Genomic DNA, 25,669 nt, shown 5'->3' on the forward strand with positions numbered 1-25,669 from the left:
ATGAGGCAATGTTTACAGGAAATCCAAACACACTTCCCCATGAGTTTAGTGTATTTATTTTTATTGGTTTAATCTGCAGACATGACACATGAAAACTGCTTTTTGTGCACAAGAGGCATGACGGTGAACTCCAGCCTCTAAATAAAAGTTCCTGTACAGACAAAACCTCCCATAGTCTACTGGGAGGTGATCTTACTCAACACCCACAGCTGATCAGGAATTTTTTTTAACTTTCAAACTTGTTAAAACTCAAAATGCATTGCCTGCTATTTTTTTTTATCAAACGTGTTTTACTGAAAAAAAAGAAGAAAAAAAAATACCCCACGTTCTCTCCAAAAATTCACATTTTGTGAGAAAAAATACTCATTTGTGGGGGGAAAAAATAGAATACAAAAAGCTGCCATCACAGCACAAAAATGTTTGTTTCATTGCCTCCTAGTGGCCAAAGACAAACAATTTGATTTCACATTCAGTAACACTGGCTGAGTTTCCAGGCCAGACTTGTCTCAACAGATGTGACGTTACACATCAGGCCAGAGGAATGTTGGAAAAAGGACAAAACTATTGTGCACAGCAATAACTTTCATTGAATATTCAAATAAATTCTGTACAGACAACAAGTTTCAATGACTTGATTCTTTGATGATCAAATGTGGACTTAATATAGTACACAATATAATTTCCCAAAGAGTACCTAATTTTTCTATCTTGACAAGTCAGACTGCTTTAACATAGCATCCAAAGTACACTGCCCTTAAACAGGGCACAGAAATCAACATTAAAGGACATGTTAATGAGTGCAATTATACAGGCTCAGGAACTCAGTTCTGCACTCGTTTCAAATCTCCATGGTATTAAAGGACCAGCAGTTTGGATTTCACTATCAGAAAGAAATTACAAGAGCTGCGCCAACAACCTGTCAATGCCTCAAAAGACAGCAGAATAAAAGCAGCTCTTTGTGAGTTGTTTTCACAGTCTATGCTTCAGTGTAATGTTAAATATCCATTAAACACCCTTAAATACGAAAAAAGTCTGAAGATACAAACAAGAAAAAGTTGTTTCAGTTATTTGTATATGACCCAACCAGTGATTCATAGAAACTGCTCAGTGTTTAAGTGCAGCTTAAACTCAGCACAGACCAATCAAAACGCAGTTGAATTTTACACAATGAAAACATTCAGCTTACTTTGTCAACTGACAGTTTTCATTAAAAAGAGAAGAAAACAGACCCACTATGGTTAGAATTCAACTTAAACACTTAAAGGATTGTGCCAGTGGTTTTTAAGGCCACACAATAATTATCTTACACCACTTTCAGCTGGACTTTGTCTAATGTTCCAGACATCCATCTTCCATTGGCTTCAGTACAACACAAGACATAAACTGTGAAACCTGCCGCATTGATGTAATCGACTTTACGGCAAGTCTGCAACATTTCTTGTTAATCTGATGTGATGAAGGACTCTGAAGTCGGCATTTGCTTACAAAAACAACAAAAATCCATCACAGCCAAAACAGACACTTGACATTTGCTGTGATGGACTACAATGTTTCAGAATCTGCTTCCATAATAATATGCATACAGAACTTCAGGAAAAAAAAGAAAGATCTAAATCATACAAGTGGCAGTCAAACATCTCAGTGAGTTGTAGTTGAACTGGAAGTTTCAAACACACTGGTGTATCTGATCATCTAACACCACTGTACCAAAATAAAACACATTCCCCCTCAAATCCTGTGCATAAGTATTAGGAGGGAAAACGATGCCAACTTGCGCCAAAAAGATCTCCTGTGTTGCCCCAAAAACAAGAAACGCCTGACCGTAAATGTTATTTGCATGCTTTTGCAAATCAACACTTTCAATCATGAATGATAAGTTAATGTGCAGATAAAGGCTTTTAACGCCGCCTCTGTTACATCAAGTAACTACACTTTGTTTTTCTGGATAATGAGCATTCTGTGTGTTCCTCCATCCATACAGTCCAAAAATGTAATTCTGCATTAGAAAGTCAAAGAAGGTTCCTGCAGACCCACGATGACTGGTGCAGATAACAAAAATTACATCATGAGGAACCGTGATTAAACCACAAACTGAACCTTAGAAGTAAAAAAAAAAAACAAGATCAGATCTTAATTTCTGCGATGGATCCATACATACATAAACAGATGGCTCAGGGACCAAAAATACAATGACATTCAGATTATTTGTTTTCTTCCAAGTCAGAGATTGTCCGATTCATTTTAAAACAAAACATGAAGTTCCACCATCTTTGACACTTTAGTAGCACTAACCCATCTTAAACTATACTACTACCTACAGTTTAAGATAGTGAAGATATATTTTTAAGTAAAGACTTGAAGGCTTTCTCTTCTTCCATCTACATAGTAATGTCTGCAGATCTACTGAACTGTAACAGTAGTCCTTCAGTATAAGGGAAAGCCCCAGTTCAAATGTCAAACTAGAAACTTCCCAGCTGAACTGAAAATCAGCTTAGACTCTGGAATGTAAGGCGCCAAAACCTCAATTGGTCAAGGAAGGTGAAAGCTTTAATCTAATACTATGCAGAGTGCAAGGGGATGACAAATTTGCAGCCAAAAGGAGAATGGTATTTGATTCCCACTTCCTGGAAAACCTGGCGAGGAATACCTATATCACACAGGTAAACCCTGCCGGCCCCCTCACCCAGAGGAAGTGGGAGGCAAAGCGAGAGGGACCACTTGGCTTCAACAGCATGCCCCTGCCCACTTACAGGGGGATCCAAGCTTAGCACTGGTGCTCTGTTCTGGTTCGCCCAGTCAGCAGCTGCTCGGTACCAAGGCTGATCCATAAGGAATGTGTTCTCGTGGCAGTCTAAACAGTTTATGATTAGATCCACTGGGGTGTCTGGAAGGTCTGTGGAGTCAAAAGGGAAGCATTGAATAGATATTTCAAGTTATTGTGTGATATTTTGAACAATTGCACAAATCATGACTAACATGAAGAAAAAAAAAAAATCAATGAGGTCATTAAAGAAGTTCACCTTTGATGCTGGACACCTGTTTCCCACCAGTCTTGTTGAAAAGCGTAAGCTCACTAGTTACAGAGTCGAGCATCTTGACGAAATTCGGCAGGAACAATACAACCTCCACTTCATGATTAGCTAGGTGACGCCCACAGCTGATGCCCTGAGCTCCCTGAACATGAGGACCACAAAGTACTGCCACCGTGGGATGCTGGTGTAAATTTTTGGGAGTGAATCTGAAAAAAATATTATTTACAAATAACTTAGATTTTGTGCAGGTCAGATATAAAATCCATTAGCTCCACTTAAAGATCCCAACTTGTTGCATAAATTGTTTATTTGAAAGTACAAATACAGAGGAAAAGTGATGTATAAATTATGAAAATGTGTAATCAATTTGGGTCCATATATTCGCAGACACAGTTTTGCTAGTTTCTTTTAATCAAAATGTATCCAGGTTATAGCTGCATAAAAATGCTATAAGAGAAACACAAGTGCAGACTTAATTTGAGGGTAATCATATTAAAATTAGGGGGAAAATTTAAGAATTACAACTCTTCAACATATAAAGGTGACTTTTGCAAGGAATCATAAGTACTGAGACAACTGGACTATTTTGTGGACAGGTGAGGGCTATACATTTGTTAATTCTCCATCATTAAAACATATAAATGATCATTTAAACATGCCTCCGTACATCATCAATACATGCTTACCTGTTGGGCCCTCCTAACAATGTAAGTGCCATCTGACTGGCACATACTCCAGTCATCTCAAGTCTTCGCTCCAGTGTGAGACCATGACGGTCAGCAACAGACAACAGACGCTTGTGCAGTTCATAGGATATACTCGGTACAACAAGTCCAGAGTCTGTATGGAGAAAGTAAATAAGTATAAACCAATCTACAGTACTCACAAATATGTTCATGATGTTCACTCACTACAATTTGAAACACTTACCAGTGCAGTACTCTTTGGCCCCAGGCTGTGGTACAATAATCTGTCTGTACACAATTGGTTTGGCCTCTAGAATGTTCTCATCATGACGGTACCGTGAGGGTGTCTGGTCTTGAGGCGTCCCACGTGACCTTGCACCATTACGGCGCTCTGATGTGTCTATCTCTGAGAAAACAGCTGCTTTGTCAAAAAGTGCCAAGTTTCCTTCAAAATCAAAGTCTGTATCCAGGTCATCATCCACACCGTCTCCAAAACACTCATCATCTCTTTGCTTCAATTGGCCATTCTTCAATCCATTCTTTTTTGGTGTCACTTGATTTGCCCCTCGACTACTAGATGACCCTGATGAGATAACAAGATAAGATCATTAGGTAAACATAAGTCTGCATTACTCACAAACACAACACACACACACATATATCTCTTCCTTTGGCCAGGGTTTCACAGACGTGAAAACACGAAAGCTCCTGACCATGCATGGAGGGTTCCACCCCAAATCCAGCACCCTGAGACTGTACACTAAGCGCAAGGAAGGAGGCAGAGGACTATGGCCTCAGTGGACGAAGTGCTCAGTGAATGTCTCAGGCAGTGGAAAACAGATCATGGGGTCATGGAGGAACCATCATGGGAGGAAAAGCCCCTCCATGGGATGTACCACCGACAGATAACTGAAGGCTGGCTGATATCAAGAAATCCTACCAATGGCTAGAAAGGGCTGGACTGAAAGACAGCACAGAGGCACTGATCATAGCTGCACAGGAGCAGGCCTTGAGCACCAGAGCAATAGAGGCCCAGATCTACAATACAAGACCCCAGGTGTAGAATGTGCAAAGAGGCCCCTGAGACAATCCAGCACATAACTGCAGGGTGTAAGATGCTGGCAGGGAAAGCTTACAAGGGGCGACATAACCAAGTAACACTGGTATAGTGTACAGGAACATCTGTGCGGAGTACAGACTGGAAGCCCAGAGGTCAAGGTGGGAAACACCTTTGAAGGTGGTAGAGGATAACTGAACTAAGATCCTGTGGGACTTCCAGATACAGGCCGACAAAATGGTAATGGCAAACCAGCCGGATATTGTGGTAATGGACAAACAGCAGAGGAAAGCCGTTGTGGTTAACATCGCAATACCAAGCGACTGCAACATCAGGAAAAAGGAACATGAGAAACTGGAGAAATACAAAGGCCTGAAAGAAGAACTTGAGAAGGCCTGGAAAGTGAAGGCAACAGTGGTGCCCATGGTCATCAGAGCACTCGGGGCAGTAACCCCCAAACTGGAAGAGTGGCTACAGCAGATCCCAGGACAAACCTCAGACATCTCGGTCCAGAAGAGTGCAGTCCTAGGAATAGCCAAGATACTGCGCAGAACCCTCAAGCTCCCAGGCCTCTGGTAGAGGACCCGAGCTTGGACGGATGAGAGACCACCCACAGAGGGCGAGGGGACAATTATATATATATATGCGTATAATATATATATATATATATATATATATATATATATATATTTACATGTGTGTATATTTATTAAATTTTATATCATAATACTATAATACTTACAGGAATTGTGTCTTCTACGGAATCCTTTAGGCTGACCCAGTGCATCTACATGACGCTCTCCATAGCTTTTGGAGCATTGCTGTGGAGAGTTTAGTTTCTCCACGGATCTGGGGTCATTCCTTGGAACTGCAACTGGCGCACTGCTTACCTTTGAAGATGCATTAGGGTTTGTCCTGGCATTGCCATTTCTGATATCTAAAATCTTTAGGTCTTTTATGTCAATGGCACTGCAGAGAAGGGTACAAAAAGATAATTAAAACAAAGAGCAAATGTCGACAAACCAAAGTTGGGGTGGTGAATCTATATAGTAGTTTTACCTGAATGTGACCTCGGGAACGGGGCATTTAATTCCGTTATGGAAAGGCTGTCTTAGGGAGATGGTTTGGCTGGTCTGGTCCACAGATGACACCTCTCCTTGATACACTCCCAGCGTTGGCCCACAGTTAATTGATACCAAACTACCTAACCAGTCTGCAGCCATATCTGGAAACGATTAAAATGTGTTTAAACATTACTGGTTAAAAATAAAAATACAAGTAACTCTTTGTGTAACTTTGTGTAACAACGACACTCCTACTTTTAAAAAACGAAACACAGATATGTTACCCGCTCGATATTGGCGTCACCAAACAAACATAACTTAGCGTTAGCTTCGGCCTGTTACCAGGCTAAGTAAGCATTTAAGAAGCTGAGCACAGCACCTTGCGCAAGTACCTTGAAGAGTTGTTTTCGGTATTAGCTTGACACAGACCTCTTTAAATAACACAAGTAAATAAACTGTTTGAATATTTGCTAAGAAAAGTGTTGTTCTGTGTTAGCTTCTTAGCTTTTCAACGGCAACTAATGGTACCTTCCTGTTTCCGGGGGACGACGACTTTCAAAATAAGACATCTATACATTTTTATGTCGCAAACTGCAACCGGAAGCTGTTATTTCTGCAAACATTTTTAAAAAGATTATTTTAGACGTTTTCTTTTATTTACAATATTTACATCTTTACATTTCATGTCTGAAAAGGAGTAGGCAGTAGTAGGCATCATTATTTTTTTTAAAAGCTCAAGCTTCTGTTCTTTCTGTTATACCTTTTAAAAATGCTCAGTGTTGGTTAACAGTAGATAGTAGATTAATACATTTAGCGAGAAAAAAAGGTGTGTTATTATATTAACATTGTCAAGTATCTAAATTTAGCACAAGAATTGGGGAAATTTGTGTTTGGTCAATTATTCCTCTGTTGTAACAATGCTTGTTAGCAATAAATCTTGTACCATTGTAAAGTCTGTTTATTTGCCTGTAAAATAGTGCCACATTTGTAAGGAAAATGCATTTGTGGGATGGTAAGTATGTAGGTTAAGCCCATGAAAAATTAGCCAAATCTTCTCTGTCAGTTTATTTTGCTTGTGACTCTTGTTTGGTGTCTTTTATTGGATTGGATGATTGAAGTCTGAAGAAACAAGACAAATTGGAAAAGCAGTGTATTCTTTTAACAAACAGGGGCCTCAGTATGTGAAAGAGCCATACACAGCTACAACAGCCTGGCACCTCTCCGTCATGCTACCAGCATGGTCACACTGCTGTGGGATGGTATCATATTCTTCAACCAGCATTTATTGGTTTAGCCAGCCAACGTGGTGGTGTTGGTCACTATTCTTGTGCTGTCATTTTCTTCGGATGCCACACTTTGCTGCCTGTCTCTGACATCCCCCATTGTATGGAACCTGGGTGTTTGGGAACCCTTAAACTTTGAGCACTTTCTATAGTCAAAACCAAAACTCTGTTTACATATTTATTTCTACATAATTTGTAATAGCTCCAATCACAGCTTTGATCATTTATTGTCAGTACTGCATAATAAAATTTAAATTTTACAAAGTATCTGTGGCAATTAAAAACACTCTGTTACGACATTCTTAAAGAATATTATAAAAGATATACACTTTAAAAATAGCTAATTGGTATTACAAACATATCTCACATAGAAAACAAAGGTTTTAAACATTACTTACATTACTATGTGGGGGGTCCCTTCTCACAAAGCAACTGTCTAGTTGTGGTAGAGAAGTACCTCTGCATATTGGCCAGACCTTATCCACGTAAATAACTCTGGATTTAGTCAGTAGCATGCAACATTTCACACTGACCTGAAGAATATTAAGAAGCATGCTTTGTCATACTACTTATTCTTAAAGCTGAAATAAAACTCTTCAAAGAATAAAAAGGCACAAACAACTTTTCTTTCTTCACATGTTTACGGCAATGATAGTCAATCATAACATTCTTACTGTGATAAATAATTAATCAGAAGAAAGCTATGTGTATTAGGTTCAATGTTTTGGAGATATTCTTAACAACTCTTGTCAACAAACAAGCCCGTCAGTGAGATCATGTGGAGACATTCCCAGGAGTGATGATCATTACACACTCACCCAACAACGTTTGTGTACTGAGGCTTCCATGGATACTCAGTTCCACTCAGCTCAGGGTTGCAGCAATGAGATACAATTAGAGAAAGTGTTAGAAAGGAATACAGAAATATGTTTTAATCTTTATATGTAATACCTCTTTATTAGTTATAAAAGTAATTAAAATTGTATAATAAACAAAAAAGAGAGCATAAACCACAAGATCTTTAGATGATCAACAAACACTAATAACCATGTAGTGCTAAAACTAGCTGTTGACTATTAGAAAAAACTGGAAATATCAAGACACATGATCCAAGAATAGCCACACATCATCAGCCACCACCTCTGTGTGAAAATCTGTCCTTGAAACTTGGGCAGATGGGTGCGCAGATGAAGAAGATCCTTTCCATTACAGAGGCAGCTTGAATCAAGGAGGACGCTCCAGGATGTTTAGTCCTTCATCCCGACGTTGGGGTCCCTTTCCTTTGACAGACCTTGACATGTGGGACAAATCTCACATCACAGCCCAGGTAGGATCCTGAGATGAATTATTTTCTCACCTTGGTAAATCAAAAGTTTTAGTTTTAGAAATAAGTGATTTTCTTTATAGACCTCAGCATGGTGTGATATGGCAGCTGTTTCTGGATCAGGATTTTTATCAAAAGCCAGGTGAGAGATACCGTTTCATTGAAGCAACAAAAGCTATTAGTAAGTTGTGTTTTTCAAGTCCAGGTGTTTCTGGCAGTGCTGGTGGCTTCAGACAGAGAGACCACGGTCTACGAAGGTGGCAGTCATGGTCCCACTTGGCACCTGAGAGAGCTGCACAATCCTTTTCCTCTTCAGCAGCTGAATTAAGGGCTGCTGGAAGTAACTTTAGAGAAACAGAAGTGGTGCAATGGCTACAGGATTCTCATGAGCAACTGGACCAGCTGAGGACCCGAGACATGCAGCTGGGCTACAACACAGCTGCGGCAAAAATACTGGATATAAAACAAAAGGTAAAGGATTTTTAGAGCAAGTAAAAAAATGTCTTGGTTGTAGGTTTTGTATGTCTTTCTCCTTGTTGCCTTTGGTTTGGTTAACTGCTCCAGCTACTTACTTAGTATGTGTTTTGTTTGAAATGAACACCTTCTCTATCTGTACTTGTGTCACACAGCAGCTATCAAAAGCAACAAGTGTTCTCAAGCAGGATGCAGCTGAATTTCTCCAATTTGAAAGAAGCCAACATTTCAAAAAGCTTCGTGAAAAGTGAGTGCAGCAAAATACATTTAAATCAACTTAAAGATCTTTTTTAAAGTATAGAAATTAATCACGCATACTTTGTTTGCAAGAGCCCTAAAGCTGGAGAATGACCTGTTGCAAATGAGGTCTACTTTGAACAAAGGAAGCAATGATCACCCATCCAGAGTTCAAAGTCCAAGCTTGCTTAGCAGAACAATCCTGGAGAATCAAGAGGATTTTAGCAACAAGGTGTGTTAGCTTTTTTATTTAAATATATCTGTGTTCCAAATGATGTAATCCTCTGTATTTAATTCGTGGCTTCAGGAGAAGCAAAAGGCTGACTCAGAGCTGTGCAAACTCAGAGAGGCTCTGAGAGAAGCTGAGGCGAGAGCTACAACCCACGAAGAAGAGCGAAACAAAGCACTCCAGTATCTTCAGACCTCTGCAGAGGTAGCCAAAATAAGTCATGAAATTTAAAAAGCCACTGTGATCTGTTATATCTTTTGTCCCATTTAAAGTCCATAACTTTAGGATGCATTGTGTTTTTGTATATGCAGACACAGAGGATGATGCTGAATCAAATAGAGGAGATAAGCAAGAGGCTTAAGCAGAGTGTACAGAGTTGTTCTGAAGTTCAGGAAAAGCTGAGTGAAGCTAACAACAAGATCAGCCATGCTTGTCTGGTCAGTTTGATATTTCACCATACAGCCCCTCCATCTGTAAAATGGCCTGAACAGGAGTTTGATGCACATGAGCCTATTATAGATATTCATATATATTAGGACATGTCAAGATTAATTAAATTGTTAAACACAGTTCTCAGTCATTACAAAATGTCATTGAATCTCCAAACCGATGCTAAGGTTTTTTCTTTTGGTAATAAAACTTAAACAGTGCACATTTGTGAGGCAACTTTTTTGGGCTTAATCATTAATCACCTGACAAAAGTTTTTTTCAGCACACCCGTTTATTCTCGTTTATCTTTTTCAAACTAATTGTATTAAATTAAATAATATTTTATCAGTCAGTAATTTAATCTGTTTATAAAATCTCATAGAAAATCCATCTTAATGTCTTTTTTGACCCAGTCTTGGTGCCAGATTTGTTAAATCATATGAAGATGTGTCTGCTTGTTTTTTGTTTTTTTTTGTTTTATTTTTTCCATCTTGGCCATGTCTCTGAACTTGACATTTTGTATGTCTGGAGACTTCATGTATATTATGGAATATGGTTATATTAGAGGATAATGGCCTCCTGGTGCCTTCATATGAAAGCAATCATGCCTTTTGCATTTTATGAAACAAAATGAAAAATACTTTATTAATCCCTAAAGGGGAAACGTAAAATGTAATGTTGTTTTCTGCTAGTGTTTCATCTGCCTGAAAGGCATTTTTACAAATCTGAATTTTTCAGGCCCATATTTGCTGAGGTAATAAAATTTCCTCAACCATTAACTTAAGAATTTTATGATTTGAGGCCACACCTTCATTCATCATGGAAATTCTTTTCATCCGGCAATGATTATATGGCACAGGCATTCAAGTTTACTTGAATGTGCATGTGTGTAGAGATAAAGAAAGACATAGAACCTATAATGCTCACTTTACAAACAACTACGTCTCTTATCTCTGTGATGTCAGCTATAGTTTATAAACCTGAAATAGAGACAACTATGATTAAATTTTCAACATTTATGTTTATATTGAATAAATAAAGTTAAATCTAGTTGATTTAGCAAACATTTTCAAACTTTAAAATATCAGTGATGTAGTAGTTGCAAAAAATCTAGCAGATAATATTTTATATTACATATTTTATGACGCAAATGACTAATCTTAACATTGGAAAACATTTTTCTGCTCAGGACAAAGCTGTCTTGTCGACACAAGTGCTGAAACTGGAGGACAATATAAAAGAACTGAAGGCCAAATTGATAGAAGTTCTGTCTAACAAAGATCACCTGATGCAGGTATCATAAACTACAATATGTCATGAGTTTAAATGGGTTATTTTAAATATTTTTTTCTTTTTTTCTTTTTGTTTGTGGTTTGGTTTGTTTATTCTTAGGAGAAAAAGGACCTTCTCCAAAGGGTCTTGGAAATGCAGCAGGAGAGAACCACACATGATCCCCATGACTGTCTCCATCAGTCTAACAATAACCAGGACAAAGAAACTGTCTTGATAAAGGAGGAATTGACATTTCTCAGACAGGTTTGAAGTTTTAAGTCAATATACATTTTTTTCTTTAATGAGTTATTTGTTTAAGAATCCTTGCTGTGTCTCCGACCAGGTAAATGAAAAGCTGAGAGGAGAACTGGAAAGCATTGAGCAGAGTCTTGAAATATCACAACATCAGCTACATGAGCGAAAAGAAGAGAGAATTACAAACGCCAAACACATCACAGATTTGGAGGCAAAATGTTCTCAGCTGGTCAGAGAAAATGACGAACTGCTGAATAAAATGAATGAAAATGGGCACAACAGCCCGACTGAGGCAAAAGAAAAATGCTGCCAGCACAGGTGAGATCGTCATTATACTTTAATATGTGAAGATTATCTTTTTCTTTCCAGGTATGCACATTTGTGCATTTCCTCTATCTTCACTGACATCTATTTCACAGGGAATCTGTGGAAGTTTTGGAGTTAGAAAAGCAAAAACTGCAGGATCAGTGTTTGTATTCGGAGGCTCAGGTCAGAGAGAAGGAGAATGTGCTGCATTTGCAGAAGGAAGAGTATCAGAAACAAGATGCAATGAGAGTCCAGCACATTGAGGAACTCAAAGCTGTGGTCTCACATTGGACTGACAAATGGCAAAGAGCGGCTTTGAGTCTGCAGTCCAAACAAGACGAACTTGAAGAATTCAAGAAAAACATAAACAAAGTAAGGTTTTCTTTACTGTTCTTTTAAAGATTGCCTCAAGAAATGTTTAAATGTACAATTTCAACACTACAAAACTGTCAGTGGCAGACACAAGATGCTTCATGGCAAACACTGGTTGCCTTGTGCTTCCTATTTACCCATGTGACTGAACAGTTATGTCACACAATCATGCATATACACACAGGCTGTAAACTCAAGATGAGCTCAGAGAAGCTTCCTCCGTTCAAACGAAGAATGTGACCTCAGACTTCATTTGTTAGATTCTACTCTTTTATCACTCTCAGTGAAGAAAAAAGTTAGTTTTTTACTTAATATATATTTTATAATTAACTTGAGATTAAAAAAGCCAGAAAGAAGAAGATAAACATGAATAGTAAAAGAAACAGCACTGTAACAAACATGTGGTATTTTGCACAGTGATCTGCTTCATTGTTTGTTTTGTTTAATGTTTCTGAGTTTTGTACCTTAGAGCCTCTGGGTAAAAGATTATAAAGTTTTATTTAAACTTGAAGAACAGTTTCTTCAAGTTGAACAAAAGCTTTCAATCCAGGGTAGTGAATTATCTATAAGATCCCTTTTGTTTTGATTTGTTTCCAGGTATGAAACAAGACATCAGCTACTAAAATACAGTTTAACTTATGAGGAGGAAGTTGGTCAGAGCCAAAGCAGTACACTCCTGAGGGACTTTTGGCTGAGTGTATGGAAGCTAAAATATGTTTCTTGTAACGATAGATTTTTGTCTTACAGAAGGTTTGCGACTCTTTGCTAAGGGCTGAGCTGGATGCATGCAAACAGGAGCTGGAGCAAGAAAGAAGCAAGAATCCGACTTTTCTTCAAAGATATGAAGACAAAGGTAAAGATGAACATGCCTTTCAAAATTCTGTGACAACTTTTAATCTTCACATTATGGTCCATGTTTTGGTATAATTAACCAACTTCAGGGAACAAGTGTTGTTGCATTCATTAAACACAAGGAGGCATCACAACGCAGTGAGCTTGTACTTGCAGGTGGTGAAATGGTGCTGAGTCAGACCGTTGACAGAGAGACGGAGACAGCGTGAGTGGATTTTAAGATTTTAATTTTCAGGTTGCAAAGTCAGAAAATGCTAAGTATGAGACTCAGTTATCTGACACTTCATTGTGGCCTCTGTTTATCAGCACATCAGAGTCCTCTTTGATATGTGAGTCTCCATCAGACTCCCAGAGCCACCAAAACAAATCCCCCCAGGTAACAAAATGATCCTGTTTTTACTGAAATAAATTTCAACACTGTAATACAAATGATATATAACATGTCGAAGTGTGATGGATAAAATTTGTGTTCTTTTGTTTTACATGAATGCCATCTAATGATCAGGTTTTGATACAAAGTCATGAGGTTGAAAGACTGAGGCAGAAACTTGCAGAAAGAGAAAAAGAACTTAGTGAAAAGTAAGTTTTCTGAAAAATGAGTGAGGGACTAATTATTCTACAGACTTGGACCTGAGAATTCCTCTTTCCTTGTTGTGTTAGAGAACATACTTTGAAGAGTCTAGAAGGACTGAGGCAGATGGAAAAAACTGAGGCTCAAATTAAGATTTCTGCTCTGGAGCTCAAGGTACACTAAAACAAATAACTTTTGGAACAAAAGACACAAATTAAAAGACACCTACAAGATCTGTTCTGTCTTCATTGTTTGTCCTTTTTGTAAAAGCTAATGAAAAAGGTGTCTGAAGATTGTCAAAACAATGGAAGCCTGCAGACGGACTTCTCCATTACTGACTCACTAAGATTTCAGCTGGATGGTATGAGGTTTCTTCTTCAGAAAATTAGTTTCAGTAGGAAAATGTAGAGTTTCCTCACTCAGCTTTGCATCCTCAATTTGCTTTCAGAGAGCACGAGGAGGGCAGAGCAGCTGCAGCAAGAGAAAATGCTGGCAGTCCAGAGGCTTCAAGCACTCAGACAACAGCTTTCCCCAGTAAAGTTCACAAAAGTAGCTCCTGAAAAGGCTCCAGTACACCAATGAACACAGTGAATGATGCACACTTTTTTTTTGTAGGTTAAAGATGAGACACCATCTGTTGAAGGCAGGAAGGATAAAACTTTATGTACAGTTAATCCAGAGACGGAGCAGCAAAGGAGAATGGTCAATGAGCAGGTAGTGTATGATGCCAACAGGATTTTAGTATCATTTATTATCCATGCTACAGCTGTATAGCTCTCACTGCTGGCTGGGCAGCCCACTGCTTTAATGTTCAAGTAACATCAGCCAGTTAGCCATAATATAAATAGAATTTTCTGGTAAATCAAAGACAAATGCTTCAGCAAAAGATTGGCATTTAAGGTTTCTAGTAAAATGTCTCAAACAACATTGAATGGGCCTCCAGGAATCAAATGAAAGCATTATTTTGACTTATAAGTAACCACACATGAGGTCAAATTATTATTTGTCCATTTGTTCATCACTAATTCTGACATTCCCATCAGCATTAGTCAGACAGTTCTGTGCTAAGTAAGCGAGTCTGACAACAAGTGTCATAAGATGAACATGTTACAGTATATCTCACTGTATGTAGTTAAAGTGCCTGTTTAAGGAGCGAGAAGGAAAGGAGACAGGAAAAGAAGCGAACGCGGCAGAAGCTGCTCAAAACCAGACTTCCACATCTCTGGATGTAAGGGTGAGAAAAAAAACCTCAAGATTATCGACCAAAATATAGAAATGAGTGCAAATAATTAACTAGATCAGAATAATTGAAATATGCATAATTCTGTTTTTCAGGGTACAGTGGACAGAAGAAACTGGCAGCAGGGCTCAGGTTTGACACCAGTGTTTGAGGAGGATGAGGAGAACAGTGACTGGACGGGAGAGGAGGAAGAAGATCCAGCAGAGGAGACTCAGGCTGGGGTAAAACCTTTGCAGTCAGAGACATGCATGCTTACCTTTCAGAAAGTCTTACCAAATCAAAAATCCATAAAATAATCACCCTAAACAGGCAACATGCAGGTGTCTGGGTGGTTGATCTGCATAAAAATATAAATCAATGACATTTTTCCTCATGATAAAATGTTTAATAAATTATGTATTAGCATCAGCAACTGATTCATCTTAATATTATTAGAAGCATAATCATGTTACTTAGATTATATAATTAAAAATAACAGAACTGACATTTACTTTCATTAGATATACGTCCACATATGCACAGATGGCACTAATCCCAGCTCCTGCTTTAATTAAACAGCATCCAGTATGTGGAGAGTGACGTCAGTCTGGCTGCTCAACCACTTAAACGCTATTTAAAACCACATTTCAGATATAATCTCAAATATGAATATTTCTACCTGGTAAAAAATTGGACATAAACTGCAACAGTTTGTGTCTAAATCTTTATTTTTCTGTTCTAAATGCATTTGTTTGTGGCTGCAGTGAAAACTAAAAAAGTGTTGTTAATGCATGAAATCTCAATAGTATCACATCTCATCTCTCCTTCCTCATCCAGATGCATTTCTTTGCCCATGAACTCATCTTCCCCTTGATAAGTTTCCTATTGTCGGTTAAGTAAGAAGACTAAAAATAAGACAAAGTTTCACCACTTCATTTACTCTGCTGTGCTTTTCCATTCATTTCAATGTGCTGAAAGTACAAATACCTGGAGGAAAATCATTTATAAAGAGATTTGAAAGATGTGCTGCAGATAGATTTATGTCTTACAGGTCAAACATTGAACTGAAAACATGGAAACATTTTGAAAACATGGTTGGAAAAATCTTGTTTTAGAGCATGGCAAACTGTTTGGTTCACATAAGACTGTTAATCTGAATGACTTGAGTTTCATTGATTGTGTGGACAGTCTTGAAAATGTAGCTTCTGTTTTTGGCTATGCATGTTAGGAAATACAATTCTGTGTAGCTTGTAAACCAGCATTTTATTACAACTAGGGATGCACAGTATTATTGACATGTCATGTCAGCTGATAAATGTAATAAAATCAAATACATCAGTTTATGATATATCGTAAGGTCAGAATTGGTCTGTTTTTGACTGATTCCATGGTTGTCACTGGCAGTGGATCATCAGTCATGCTAAAATACAATGTTGTTTACAATTTTACTTAAAAAATATTGCATAAAAAAGTAAAAAAAAAAAAAAAAAACTTTTCTTTTATTAACTGCAACTTTGGGTCATCACTAGCTACAGAAGCCACATATATCTGTATCTGCATCAGCATTAGCATTAGAAGTAGGTCAAAATTAAATGGAACAGAATAAAATCAACATATCAAATTTTAACTAAATGTTATATTATGCATCCCTAGTTATAGTTAAATCCACACCTTTATGTCTAAAGGAGACAGCGAATATGAGGTCAGAGATGTGAAACGTTCTCCTTTCCTCTGCCAGATGTCAGCTACGACTGCAGAAATCAGCTATCTCAAAGCAAAAGATGGCAGTCTGCTGCAAGGTGAATTTGTGCTTTGGTCCGTGGAATCAATAGAGTAGAAATGTTTGTGCAATGTGGTGTTTGGGGATTGAACCTTTTTGGGAAATTTCTACATTTACATATTTGTCTCAAACAGGGATATTTCTACAGATGACCAAGTTTACACTGACTAACAAAAGTAAGGAGCTTGTTTAATACTGATCTTGGTCATTGGTGGATATTTATCCCTGGCTGGAATTCATCCAGCATCTTCGTGTGTTTTGCCTCTACTTTGTGTATGTAAATTGCCTAATGCGTCTGACTTTTGTGAAACTGAACCTAGTTCTAATAATGACCCCTCTTTTCCTTTTTATCAAGTCTTAAGGTGCAAGCAGCCAATCCAGCATCCACAAACTGCATCAGAACAATCTTCTCACGTCTGTGATGAGGGTGACCTGCAGCGGAGCCGCACACCTCCCCTTTATCCTGATGGAATATTCCTGGCTGAGATTGTAGATATATGTAGTCCTGATGAAGGTGAAGATGAAAAGGAGGGAAAATTTTAGCAGTGTGTTTTGTGGTACAAAAGGCTTTAAACAAGTCTATACATAAACTGATTGTTACAGCCTAATTCATCAGCTTCATCTATGTTTAAAATAAATTTTAGACAAACTGCTTTTTAAGTTTAGTAAAACGATTGTTATGGTCTGTTTTTACATAGTACATATTTTACCACCTAAACCTTCAACTAATAATGATAAATGCCAGAACAAATAAATCTATTTTTAAAAAAACTCTTTCTAAACAGAGTTTTATTTATTTAAAATAATCTGGTCATCACATAATTTTTCCTAGCAGAAATGTTGTAAAAATCTTTACAGAACTTCAATATAACAAACATACATGAGAGTTTAATAATAGCATTCGTGTTTTATATGTTACTCTCTAATCCAATAAATGCCCAAGTTTATCTGGAACTTTAATTATTTGAGTGACTCTTTAGAATTTTTAGATAAAGACTGAACCGTTCTGTTCAGTAAGCTCGTTTTTCCTTTTTTTTCTTTCTTTCTTTCTTTTCTTTAAACAGGGATGGAGATATATTCATTCTCTGTACCTTTTTGTCTGTTATGGGTCGTGGGTAAGCTGGAGCCTATCCCAGCATTTTAGTAGGTGAGAGGAAGGGTACACCCTGGACACGTCACCAGTCCATCGCAGGGATGGAGATACAGTTACAAGAAATCACAGATAAATTCTTCAAAACTTTGGAAACTGCATTTACAAAGCTCTGTTCTGGGTGTAGCTTTATAAAAGTTTTCTATCACAAGAACACTAAATCACAATTTAAATGATGTAGCTCCAAAAGCCATCCTGTATTCTTTGAACAAAATCATTTATTAGCTGATGCACTGAAATAAATAGGGACATGCTTTTTGTGCAAATATCCATCTACTGGAACAGCTGCATGAGTAAATGCAGTCCTTTGTATTCTTGAACATCTGCTTGAAAATCTTGTCTCCAGAGGGTAACATCTGCACAGCTGGTCATGACAATGTTTTTTTATTACACTATAGAAGTGTTAGAGCCCTGGAGTGGCTCTGGTTGAACAGTGTGCCGTTGTGCCTGCTCCACCTGCAGGCTGCACATGTCCCCCGTGAGCACGTCCTGCATCGGCAGCATCTGCTCCAATCAGCAATTGTCCAACAACTTTAGCAGCTGAAAGCATTTGATGCTGTCAAATCAGGGGGAAACATTTAAATGGTTAGTTAATTTAAAGTTACATTACATGAGTGGCAACTGACTGATGCTCCTGGAGGCAGCTCAAACAGGAAGGTTGTACTCCACACAGTGCAGGAGCCTCCTGTAGCTTCTCTGCTGCTGATTGAAACTCCTTCGTGGTGCAGACTGATCACTACCTGGTAATCTTCGAACAGGTGCACAGACATGAGAAAATTTGACAAACTGGAACATGGGACAAAACACAGTTTAGTGTGAAAGAAAATTTGATTTTAAAGAACGAATTCAAAGAACTTCTGGAGTCATCACACCACCCCATATCAAAGAAAAACACCATGATTTTGTTCCCTCATTGCATTTACATTACATATATTATCTCAGTGTTTATGAATAAATACAAAATCTGAAACAAAGCAAAAAGAGATTATGCATGTCATGTTTCAGTAAATTTGCACATGAAATCTTTTGATTCAGCTTACAGTTTGCATTTGTCAGCAATGAAAAACTGTGCTTAGACAGGCTAATGCAAACAAAGATTAGAGTTCCAGTGGAGACTGGAACATTTACATGAGGATTGTGAAGAGTGAAGGATTAAAGAAAAGGGATGATCTCCGGCTGTGCCAGGCTTCTGTAAGACATCATTTAATCCCCTCAACATTAAAAGCAAACATAGGGAATTATTTTACCTCTGCCCCTAAAAAGGAAAAGCTAGTTCTGTTCATGCATGCTTAACTAATGTCCTAATGGAAACTTGTGTAAATATTTTGAGAAATCTAAGAGACTGGACACTGGATTTACCTGCTCCTGTTGATGTGGGAATGAGGTTGCTGAGGTTTTTTAGCGCTGAGGATCATGGCTTTGACTCAATGGGTCAGAGCCTGATACTGGAGCACAAGAAAGATTTGTGGATGTCAACTAAGCCCCTTACACATGAGTGCATCCTGGGAGAGCTGAGTCTGGAGTTATTGGGTTAAAGTTCAAAGAGCAGAAAGGGCAATTCCAATAAGAATTGCAATACAAAGTTTTGTGGCAACACACACACACACACACACACACACACACACACACACACACACACACACACACACACACACACACACACACACACACACACACACACACACACAAAGAGAGACAGAATGGATCAATTTATTCCTTTTTATTGTTTAGTCAGAAAATTAAATCTGATAAGTCCAAACAGGAGGTGCCCCAACAGCACAGTGTGTTGGAATTCCTCGCACCACATTTGACTCTAGAAGCCATGTAAGCGGGTATACTTCTATGTATTTTTAGATGATTTTGTTGTTATCATATCATTGTATAGCTTTAACCAGGAAAAGTTCTGGTCACACATATATGAGCTATCACCAAGACTCCAACATTGTGAACTAAACAAACATTAGAAATGCTCAATTTCTCCATTTCATATCCATTTCTAACTGTCTCTGTACAATTATCATAGATGTAAATATAGCTGGATTCACTGCACAGATGTTGTCTTTAAGTTACTTTAATGGTGATTATAAACGCTGTGATTATAAAATCACCATATGTGCGTCCCGCTGAGAAAGGTGATTGGCTGCAGGCTCCCATTTCTCCAGGACCAGTATGTCTCCAGGATCCGGGGACGTGCAGGTCGGATCGCAGCTGACCCTTCTCATCCTGGACATGATCTGTTTGTCCCTTTCCCCTCAGGCAGGAGGCTACGGTCCATCCGGACCAGAACCTCCCACCATATGGACAGCTTCTTCCCCTCTACTATCAGACTCATAAACACTAAATAACTTTGTATTAGGCCCATGAACAATCAGCTACTCAGTACCGGACTAATAGACACCAATCAAAATCTGCCATTTGCACTCCCATAGTTGCACTATGTTGTTAGTTTAGTTATACTGTCTTTATTGTATGCCTGTATTTATTTATTTCCCTTACTAGTCTATGTTCCATGTACCATGTTGCACCATTGCACCAAGAAAAATTCCTAGTCTGTGAAACCTTCACTGACAATGGCAATAAAACTGATTCTGATTATTAGAGCAAAGTGAAGGTGTAGAAATGCTTCGAACAACTGCAAGTTGACACAAGGTCTGCATTAACTTCTTTTCAGTCAACATTTCTAAAGTTTAGACATTTGACAAAAGAAGCTTAATAAAGTATTTGAAATAAATCAGCTTTGTTGGGAATTAAGCTTTATGAATAAAAATGACACTTTACAGTTTCACAAAAAGATTTTAAAAAAGAAAAGAAAAATCAGTCTGCTTGTATGCAGACGATATACCAACTGGCCAGAGTGGAAAGAATAGTGTCATCTTTGTCTGCATGTCCAAAATTTAATGGTAGTGATTTAATCATTTTTATGCCTGCTTTGTGTGATGCTAAATGTCGGTATGCTACAATTTTGAAAGCAGATACAGACATTTTTTAACCATTTTGTAGCCCAGAAAGTGTTGTAAAGCTGCTATATACACAGACCAAAGGAGATATTTCTAAATGTACTGTGAGCTTATTTTCTCACTGACAAAACCAATGAAGTGGTAGGAAAGCAAATTAAATTTAAATGTTAAAATCTGCTCATTGATATCTTTTCATTATTACATTCATTCAGGAGAAGCTCTTTCATTAAATGAATTGGATGCTCTGGTCTCCAGTCTCTTCCTCCACATTCAACCTCCACCTCACCCAGAGTTGTGCCTTCCAGGTTCTGTACTTCCCATGCATTTAGTTTCAGTCTCAGTGTACACTTCTGGAGCTCTTTCACCGAGCTCACTTTCAAAAGTAGCACCCGGCTGTTGGTTTCAGGGCTGAGGCTGCTCGGAGCTGAGGCTTGTATGGGACAGGGGTGCAGAGGTGGCAGACTGCCCAGGAGAATCACGCCATCCAGTCTCTGAGGCATGCCAGTGAGGTTTAAGACAGTGACTGTCAGGATTTCCTGCTCTTGAGAGAAGGCCATAGTGAAATGAATGCAGGGTTTTGGTGATAATGGATGCTTGCAGTTTGCACTGGAGCCATAACTCAATGGAGCTAACGGTATTGGTTTTTCAGGTATTGAATAAGGGACAAAACTGGGGCAATTAAGTTTACTGTGCTCATTGTAAGATCTACTATCCCCAGTCACTGTACAGCGCCTCTGTAAAGCTTTACATGTTTTGGTCAAAACCCCCAATTTGGGCAGTGTAGGTAGGGAAGCACGATTGGGGTGTATGGGTTTGTAAAGGGGAGCTGTTAGCAGTGGTGTGCTGAGGCGTCGCAGAGAAAAGTACGATGTTGCTTGTTCATTTTCTTCAGAGTTAGGTTGAACCTGATTAGGAAATGGTACTGAGGTGAATTCATGCTCAGAAGGGGCAGGGCTGGTGAATGTGGAGGGGTACTCTAGTGTGTCTCCATCCAGCTCCTCGTTCAGCTGCAGGGATGGTCCAGCTGCTTCTAAGGGATGTGGGCTCTGAGGAAATGCCACAGGTTCCCCAGGAGCTGCCGCTGATGTGGCAGGAACTTTGTCTGTCACTGAACAAATCTGGCTTTTCTTCCAGCACACAATACATCCCAGGACCAAAGACAGACAAAAGACGATGAGCCCAACAAGAAGCAGAATCTGGAGATGAACTGCAGACACAAGAAATAAATTCAATCACATTAAATAGGTTTGTTCTCTTGGCTTAAATTACAAAAATCATGCACTATTTTGACATAAATCTGTGATAAAAATAGAAGAGCTACAATAATCCCGGTTGTCTGTGCCGTTAGAAAGAGATCTCATCCTAGTGTGATTTAAAAAGAGTTAAGATACGAAATCCGGGTCTATATTAAAAATTGATTTTAAACTTAGGCTTCTGTGTTTAAAGCTGTGCAGAACAAGTGATTATCCTCAAACATGATTTCCTGTTTTGTTTTTCCAAAGTGTCTTAGCAAGGAGTGGGAACACTACAATAGAAAATTGGGAGAAAAAAAAAGTAAAAATTGTAACAGTACTGAACTTACCCAATAATATCACAGTGGTAGAAAACTGTAATTACTTTGGGTTTTTGCAGAATAAAGTCTCCCTACTAAAACATGAAAATCATGTCAGGAGAATCGCTTTTCCCTGTTTTAAAGAACTCAGTGACTTTACAAATACATTTGGTCATGTGTAATTAAAATTTAAGTCAAGATAAGCTGATGTTTTAATACTCTTTTTGACTGACTGCAGATACCATTAAATCTATATTTTTTCCCACCTAACTGCAAACACACAGGGCTCATCCTGAAGTTGAACATACAGCAGCTTGCAAAAATATTCACTCCCACTGACATTTTCTTTGTTAAAATCTGTAAATCAAATAGATTTCTTGGGGAATTTTATGTAGAAATATCCAAAAAAATAGTCCAAACTGGTTTAGTGAAATGATAATAATAAAAAAGAATCCTTTCAGTGAAAATGCACATTTACCCCCTTTGCCATGAATCCTCTAAATAAGCTCTGGTGCTACCAGTTCCCTTAAGAAATCACGTAATTACTTAAATAAGGTTTATTAATATGATGACACATGACCTCAGTTTGGATACACCTGTTGTAAAAAGATCTCAGATTCTGCAACAGCACTGATCAAGAGGTACCACCAAGAAAGTGACACCATAAGGGCCAGTAATTTCTACAAAGTCTGGGACAAAGTTGTGGAGAATTTAAGTTAGGGTTGGCTTATTAAGAGCAGACCTGGACTTAGAAGAAGAGTGGTTAAAATAAATAAATAAATCAATAATAGCTTGCAGAAGGAAGTCCTCTGGTCAGGCAGAATGAGATTGAATTTTTAGCTATTAAGGAAAGCACTTTATCTGGCACAAACCCAGCACTTCAGTGAATCTTGGTGAATACACCATCATGCTGTGGGAATTTTTATATTGGCTGGGGCTTTGAAACTGGACAGACTGAAGGGATGATAAATGGTGTAAAATACATAAAAGATTATGAGAAAAACCCATTGTTTTCCAAAGATTTGAGACTGAGACAGGTAGGTCTGGAGCAATTGTGCACTGACAAAAAATCCCAGTGGTTAGATGTGCAAAGTCCACAAAGACAGAAAAAAAGGAAAAACGCCAAGACAAGCCACTGAACATGAGATATATAGAGTATACTGTATGTTGCAGACAGATAATACAATGCTTTCTGAAAGCACATTGTTGTCACTTTCCTGCTTCTGCGTAATTAAACAATATAAATCGTTGGTGTACTCAAAACAACTCAAGGCATTTAACCAATTAAATAAAAAAAAAAAATCTTTTTGACAGTTCACATAGATCATGAATCCAGCATTTAAAGAATGAGAGAGCATAGTCTCCCCAGAATGTCATTCTGGATTTCTGAATAACTAAAATCTGGTGGTACATTAACCAAAGCATTTGACCCAAAGCAGGTATGACTATAAATAGTCCATTCAAGCATTCGAACACAGAAAACTAGGCTTTGAATTTCACCCTATGCTGAACAGATGGCCTATATAATGACATGATATGTGTGTGTTTCAATAAGAACTAAAAGCATGAGTGATTCTGAAAAAAGAAAAAAAGAAAAAAAGAAAAGAGAGTATACAAAATTTCTAAAAATACTTACTGACAAAAGTGAGAAAATATTTAAATTACCTTCTAAAAGATGCCATATTTACTCATCGACATAATTTTTTAGGTAATTTTCAAGTTCTCAACTCATGATGTACAATATTAGATTTAGAAAACATCCAATAAGCCATTGTTTCATTTTTATTATTATAATTTAAAACCTTAAATAACCAGTATCGTGACAGACTAATATCAATGTGCATCCCTGATATAAGCCTAACCTTTAAGACCTTACCTTCTAATTGTCTGGTGAAGAGCACTTGCACCAGGAGCCAGAAGAAGAGAATGACCACGATGCCTTCGATCATACCCTTGCAGCAAAAAAGCAGCACAGACTGCCAGAGAGGCTGGCCAGGGTACTCCTCATCATTGTATGGCATGATGTGGTGAGGGTTTCCTGGACCCTATCTTTTAAGAAATCCAAAAGAAGAAGTCCAGATGTTCACTGAAAGTTCATCATTTTAGATTATGAAGATGCATTATGGTTTTCGTCCTAGATAGAAGTACGTGCAGCAAGAAAGGCAAAAAAAATGAATAAAATATTTTGTGTAAACCACAAAAGAAAGAAAGAAAAAAACGTTCTCGTTACACAATCGCCACAGGTTTCTATGAAATTATGTGGTTTATAGGAAGATGGACCTTTCACCACTTCCAGCACTTTTCATGTGCTTCAGATCCATTTTCCAGGTGAAAGTTGGAAGTTCCTCGGTTCAAACTCTCCTCCTACATTATGTCCCCAGTCTCCATCACAGGACAATGATACCCTGATATGCAGAGGGACTTGATGAGTATTACTCCTCCCTGGTGGGTGGAGATTGTGAGTGGAAATATCCAGCTCATAATACCCCTGTAGCATCTCTATTCTGCAGTGTCCCAGATGCCAATCTTGTATTGTCACTATAGCATGACTATCATAGCAGTAAATCCTGCAGCCCATCCCCCACCCTCATCCCCTCACCCATAAGCCCTTACTTCCATTAACATTGCCTCCAGAAAGCTGCAACATGACAGGATTACTGTGACCTCGGGCTGTTTTTATGTCCTTACCCTATTTGCATAATGTGAAGATTTTATCACGCAAGAATCAATGTAGCGTGATAAGAACACGTGCAAATTGTTTCTTTAAAAGTTTCAGTTAGGAACAAAATTTAGCTGAAAACAAAACCATCAGATTATGTATAAAATTGTTTCTTAATTTCACCACATTTCTGACAAATTTTCCCAATATAGTGATTAAATGCTTAAAAATCCAAATATTTACTTCAAATATCAGAAGTATTCATGAAGCTGAAACTGGCCTCTATGAGTGCACAGTAAGTAGTACCTTCATATTATAGCTAGTTAAGACTGAGCTAATATATATTATTTTACAGCAAATTTTGTTTTAGTCATAGTTCATCCCTACATGCTGTGAAGTCAGTATTTGACCAACCAAAGTTTTCTTGTTCCCAACCTTTAGTTTAGTCAAATCCGTTATGGCTTTTAATTTGTGAGTTTCTTAAATAATTTTTAAAGACAGATTATCACACTCTTAACCAAAACAAATGAACCAGATCTGAAGTTTAGAAAAGTTGACTGTGTCTTTGGTTGCTTCTGGCTGGATAACTAAGGTCATTTGAGTTATCAAGGAGTTCTGTGGGTGGATTATAAGGACTACCCTTTAAACGTAGTGCTTCTTTGCTTGACTTCTTGTGTTAGAAGAAATCAGCTAATAAAGAACAAACAGCAGTCCAAAATCTTAACAACCATAAAACCACACAGCTGTCATACACAAAAAGATCAAGTGAGCTCCTAGAAATGACCTTAGAAACAAAAAATCCAAACGAATTTAAACATTTCTATCATCATAATCAATGAAACCCTTGATTTATAAAGAGCTTTCGCTTCTAAACCTGTCTTAAAAAGTCAGATTGGAGTTGTAGTTGTA

General features: G+C 38.0%; 2 protein-coding genes across 4 annotated transcripts; one reads left to right on the forward strand and one right to left on the reverse strand.

The window, feature by feature from the left end:
* Positions 1-46: 46 nt before the first annotated feature.
* edc3 (enhancer of mRNA decapping 3 homolog (S. cerevisiae)) lies at positions 47-6,375 on the reverse strand. 3 transcript variants are annotated; one of them, XM_041997178.1, is made up of 7 exons: positions 6,232-6,375; positions 5,835-6,000; positions 5,518-5,744; positions 3,963-4,301; positions 3,719-3,872; positions 3,021-3,238; positions 47-2,893 (listed from the first exon to the last, which is right to left on the reverse strand). In XM_041997178.1, exons 2-7 carry the CDS (start codon positions 5,996-5,998, stop codon positions 2,559-2,561), a joined length of 1,437 nt encoding a protein of 478 aa, XP_041853112.1. In that variant the 5' UTR covers positions 5,999-6,000; positions 6,232-6,375; the 3' UTR covers positions 47-2,558. The 3 variants fall into 3 exon arrangements, with proteins under 3 accessions (XP_041853112.1, XP_041853113.1, XP_041853114.1); XM_041997179.1 differs by having other exon boundaries at positions 6,219-6,375; XM_041997180.1 differs by having other exon boundaries at positions 6,124-6,375.
* Positions 6,376-9,537: 3,162 nt separating this feature from the next.
* Positions 9,538-17,119, forward strand: LOC121648110 (girdin-like). Its single transcript, XM_041998058.1, has 17 exons — positions 9,538-9,590; positions 9,698-9,823; positions 11,005-11,109; positions 11,208-11,351; positions 11,431-11,660; positions 11,762-12,020; positions 12,768-12,873; positions 13,029-13,077; positions 13,179-13,248; positions 13,378-13,451; positions 13,533-13,617; positions 13,714-13,804; positions 13,892-13,977; positions 14,059-14,157; positions 14,576-14,677; positions 14,779-14,904; positions 16,798-17,119. Exons 2-17 carry the CDS (start codon positions 9,707-9,709, stop codon positions 16,801-16,803), a joined length of 1,749 nt encoding a protein of 582 aa, XP_041853992.1. The 5' UTR covers positions 9,538-9,590; positions 9,698-9,706; the 3' UTR covers positions 16,804-17,119.
* Positions 17,120-25,669: the final 8,550 nt, after the last annotated feature.

This window comes from Melanotaenia boesemani, chromosome 10, assembly GCF_017639745.1.
Source record: "Melanotaenia boesemani isolate fMelBoe1 chromosome 10, fMelBoe1.pri, whole genome shotgun sequence".
In the NCBI taxonomy this organism is placed as follows: domain Eukaryota; kingdom Metazoa; phylum Chordata; class Actinopteri; order Atheriniformes; family Melanotaeniidae; genus Melanotaenia; species Melanotaenia boesemani.